The sequence below is a fragment of the Salvelinus sp. IW2-2015 genome, unplaced genomic scaffold, assembly GCF_002910315.2.
Source record: "Salvelinus sp. IW2-2015 unplaced genomic scaffold, ASM291031v2 Un_scaffold2336, whole genome shotgun sequence".
Lineage (NCBI taxonomy): Eukaryota > Metazoa > Chordata > Actinopteri > Salmoniformes > Salmonidae > Salvelinus > Salvelinus sp. IW2-2015.
The window spans coordinates 49,491-54,816 of NW_019943661.1; the positions used below are offsets into that span (position 1 = coordinate 49,491).

Genomic DNA, 5,326 nt, shown 5'->3' on the forward strand with positions numbered 1-5,326 from the left:
GCTGGGTCTGTCATATTATATTTAATGAACAGCTTAAAACTTATCCTACTGACTCTGTCAACTCATATAGTTAGAGGCTAGATCTAGCTGTGACCGACTGTGTAACGTTAACTAAATAGATGACAGCTTTTAGCATATATTGCTAGTCTTGTCAAATGAAATATTAATATTAGAACAGTTTTATATGTCAGTTTGTACGCAATCTAACTCGCCTAGCTGTTAACTATGCTAATGAATACGCATACTGCATTACGATTGGTGTATGGCTTGTTTTGTGTTTTATTATTCGGGGTAATATAAATATATACACGTAGATGTAGCTAGTCTGACATAAAATAATAGATCTAGTTGGTCTGTCATAATATAATTGAGACAGTAGATATAGCTGGTCATAGAAATACCTTACCATACAATACAATCCATACCATAGCTACAATACAATGCAATGCATACAGTACAATACCAGATGTGTCACGTTCGTCGTAGTGAGGAGACCAAGGCGCAGCGTGATGATAATCATCTTCCTTTATAATAACGAAGAAGACTGAAACAACTATACAAAATAACAAAACGAACGTGACCCTATAAGACACGAGTGCTGACATGCAACACCACTAAGACAATAACCCACCAAAACCAAACTGGAAAATGGCAACCTAAATAGATCCCCAATCAGAAAACGATAAACAGCTGCCTCTGATTGGGAACCATTCAGGCCACCATAGACCTACATATGCCTAGATTAGACACAGACACTAGACATACAAAAACCCTAGACAATACAAAACAATCATACCCACCCTCGTCACACCCTGACCTGCCAAAATAATACAGAAAACATAGAATACTAAGGTCAGGGCGTGACACCACACGAAGTACAATGCCATCCAATACATCACATACAATGCATACATACAATACAATGACATACAATATAATACAATGACATCATGCATACAATACATAATACAATGCCATACAATACAATACAATGCCATACAATACAATACAATGCCATACAATATACAATGTAACATACAATACAATACATGCCATACAATATAATATGCAAATGCATACAATACCATACATACATACATACTAGCAAAAATACAATGCCATAAATTACCACAATGACATACAATACATAAATAGCCATAAATATGCGCATACCAACTACATACAATGCCATACAAATAGTAATACAAATGTACAATCCACAAAACTCAATAAAACTAATGCTATACATACAATACATCCATACATCCAATCCATACAATACATACAATGCCATCACATATAATACAATACCAACTATAATACAATGTACATCCCATAATACCCAACTACAATGCCATACAACAATACGCATAAATACAATTAATGCACACTAATCCATTAATACAATACCACATACACAAATGAATCAATGCATACAATAATACAATGACAATACAATGCCATTACAATGACATACAATCACAATGCCATACAATACAATACCACATTGCCATACATCATCAATACAATGCCATACAATATCAATACAATGCCACACCAATCATACAATACATATGCCACTATACACAATGCTACAATACATAATCCAATACAAATTTATAATACAATGCGCATAAATATACAAATACAATGCCATACAATACACATGCCATACAATACAATACAATGTCATACAATACAATACAATATGACACAATACAATACAATATCTACAAATACAATGCCACACAATAGAACCAATCCATACAATAACAATACAATGCCATAAAAATACAATACAATATGCCATAACTAATAACAATAATCCATACAATACACATGTCCTCAATACAATACATGATACAATGAATACAATACTAATATCAAAATGTAGCACCATATGCAATACAACTATTCATACAATACAATGCCATACACAAAGAAATACAATGCCATACAATACAATTTACAATGCCATACAATACAATACAATGCCCTACAATACAATACAATGCCATAAAAATACAATACAATGCCATACAATACAATGCCAATACAAAAAATACAATGTCATACAAATACAATACAATATGACACAATACAATACAATATCATACAATACAATGCCACACAATACAATACAATCACAATACAATACAATTCCATACAATACATACAATGCCATACAATACAACTGCCTACAATACAATACAATGCCATACAATATAAGTACAATGCCATAAAATACAATACAATTGCATTACAATACAATACAATGTCATACAATACAATACAATGTCATACAAATCAATACAATATGACACAATACAATACAATATCATATATACAATACCATACAATAAAATACCATACCATGCCATACAATACCATACAATACAAAGTGGACTATACTATGACTGTTGCGATTGTTCCCAGACACAGGTTTAACCATCGTCCTGGACATAAATATATTTCATTGGAGAATATCCATTCATCCATGGCTCCTTTCATCCATCTCTTTGCTCATGCACTCATATTAGCCTCACATTGAAGTGTGTTTTAACCATTTTCTCAACCTCAAATAACCTCGTACCCCTGCCTTTATGAACACATCTGCCTCAAATACCTCGTACCCTGCTTTTATGAACAGATCTACCTCAAATACCTCGTCCCCTGCCTTTATGAACACATCTGCCTCAAATACCTTGTACCCCTTCCTTTATGAACACATATGCCTCAAATACCTCGTACCCCTGCTTTATGAACAGATCTACCTCAAATACCTTGTACCCCTGCCTTTATGAACACATCTGCCTCAAATACCTCGTACCCCTGCCTTTATGAACACATCTACCTCAAATACCTCGTACCCCTGCCTTTATGAACACATCCTGCCTCAAATACCTCGTACCCCTGCCTTTATGACACATCTGCCTCAAATACCTCGTACCCCTGCCTTTATGAACACATTCTACCTCAAATACCTTGTACCCCTGCCTTTAACTGACACACATCTGCCTCAAATACCTCGTTACCCATGCCTTTATGAACACATCTGCCTCAAATACCTCGTACCCCTGCCTTTATGAACACATATGCCTCAAATACCTCCTACCCCTGTACAGTGATATAGTACTGGTACTCTCTGTATATAGCTTCAATCTTGTGTATTTTTATTCCTTGTGTTATTTTTTATTTTCATAATTTTTTAAAACTCTGCATCGTTGGGGAAATGGGCTTCTAAGTAAGCATTCCACGTTAAAATTTAAATTTGATTTGATTGATAAAGTTATGATACGTATAGTCATTATACTGTATGTATACTTCATATACATGTAGTTATTATAGTATTATCATATTATTATACGTCAGTCAGACTAACCTTTATTGTTGGTGAATTCCTTCCTGCGTAGATAAGAGCTCTGGCTCTCTGGGATGTTGTGGCTGGCTTCTCTTCGGAATCTCTCTCATCGTTACGCTGTTCCTCTTCCCTATCACCATCTTCATGTGCGTCAAGGTACAGTATACTAGTGTACAGTATGGCAGCGTAACGTTTGATACGTTCAGTAAAATTTGTTTAAAAAAAATGGATGACCACATGAAGATAAGAAATAGATATCCCTAGATGTTGAATGCACCGAGCAATGCAAGGTAGAGTATGTATAAACTCCCTGACTGGTCTCACAGTAGTCAGTCACACTGTCACAATACAAAAACCGCTTCACAGGTCTCACAGTAGTCAGTGTGACCCTGATGAAGCTCTCGACTCATCTCCCTGTATCTTCAGCCCCTGATGAGCTCTCTGATCCCTCCTGTATCTCAGACCTGATGAAGCTTGCTGACTCCTCTCCTGTATCTCAGACCCTGATGAAGTCTCTGACTCCTTCTCCTGTATCTCAGACCCTGATGAAGCTATCTGACTCCTCTCCTGTAATCAGACCTGATGACTGCTCTGATCCTCTCCTGTAACTCAGACCCTGATGAAGCTCTCTGACTCCTCTCCTGTAACTCAGACCTGATGAAGCTCTCTGACTCTCTCCTGTATCTCAGACCCTGATGAAGCTCTCTGACTCTCTCCTGTATCTCAGACCCTGATGAAGCTCTCTGACTCCTCTCCTGTAACTCAGACCCGGATGAAGCTCTCTGACTCCTCTCCTGTATCTCAGACCCTGATGAAGCTCTCTGACTCCTCTCCTGTATCTCAGACCCTGATGAAGCTCTCTGACTCCTCTCCTGTATCTCAGACCTTGATGAAGCTATCTGACTCTCTCCTGTATCTCAGACCCTGATGAAGCTCTCTGACTCATCTCCTGTATCTCAGACCTTGATGAAGCTCTCTGACTCCTCTCCTGTATCTCAGACCTTGATGAAGCTCTCTGTCCTCTCCTGTATCTCAGACCCTGATGAAGCTCTCTGACTCCTCTCTGGTATCTCAGACTTGATGAAGCTCTCTGACTCCTCTCCTGTATCTCAGACCCTGATGAAGCTCTCTGATCCTCTCCTGTAACTCAGACCCTGATGAAGCTCTCTGACTCTCTCCTGTATCTCAGACCCTGATGAAGCTCTCTGAATCCTCTCCTGTATCTCAGACCTTGCTGAAGCTCTCTGACTCCTCTCCTGTATCTCGACCCTGATGAAGCTCTCTGACTCTCTCCTGTATCTCAGACCCTGATGAAGCTCTCTGACTCCTCTCCTGTATCTCAGACCCTGATGAATGCTCTCTGAACTCCTCTCCTGTATCTCAGACCCTGATGAAGGTTCTCTGACTCTCTCTCTGTAACTCAAGACCCTGATGAAGCTCTCTGACTCTCTCTCTGTAAGAAGGTCTCACACAGCTTCTTTAAAACCAGGTTGCAGGAAGGATGTTGCATTGAGGACTTTTTCCTGCAGACTGGACATACCCGATAATCCTTCTGTTTCCAGTTTAGCTTCAGACAGGCTTTACAGAAGCTGTGGATCCTTGAAGATGTCACAGCACACAGGACAGGAGAGATCCTCCTCATAGAGAGAAGGTTTAGACGTCACGTTCTCTGGAAGTAACGCTCCCTCCTCTTATCTGGAACGGRTTCTGGGATTAACATTTACTGTTGAGTCTGTAGAACTTGGAAATACAGTGTTGATGGTGGAGCCTCTTGGTCTCCAATTGTTGTATTGAATCTTGATTATAAATTGTTTTGTAAGTCAAATTCATTGTAAAATGTAGGCTGAATAATGAATAGCTGCATACTTTTTTGCGGTTCTGTTGTGAACTTTACTCCTTCCTGATCAAAAGGGTTATATTCCTTAGTGCACATTAGAAACATGACATAAAGGAGTGACACGTTGA

General features: G+C 38.5%; 1 protein-coding gene across 1 annotated transcript in view; it reads left to right on the forward strand.

Moving 5' to 3' along the window:
- The window catches only part of LOC112073681 (stomatin-like), a 27,803-nt gene that overhangs the window by 3,845 nt on the left and 18,632 nt on the right, over positions 1–5,326 (forward strand). Inside the window, exon 2 of the mRNA XM_070440251.1 lies at positions 3,414–3,517. Coding sequence (XP_070296352.1) covers positions 3,414–3,517 — 104 coding nt within the window. The remainder of the gene's footprint in view (positions 1–3,413; positions 3,518–5,326) is intronic.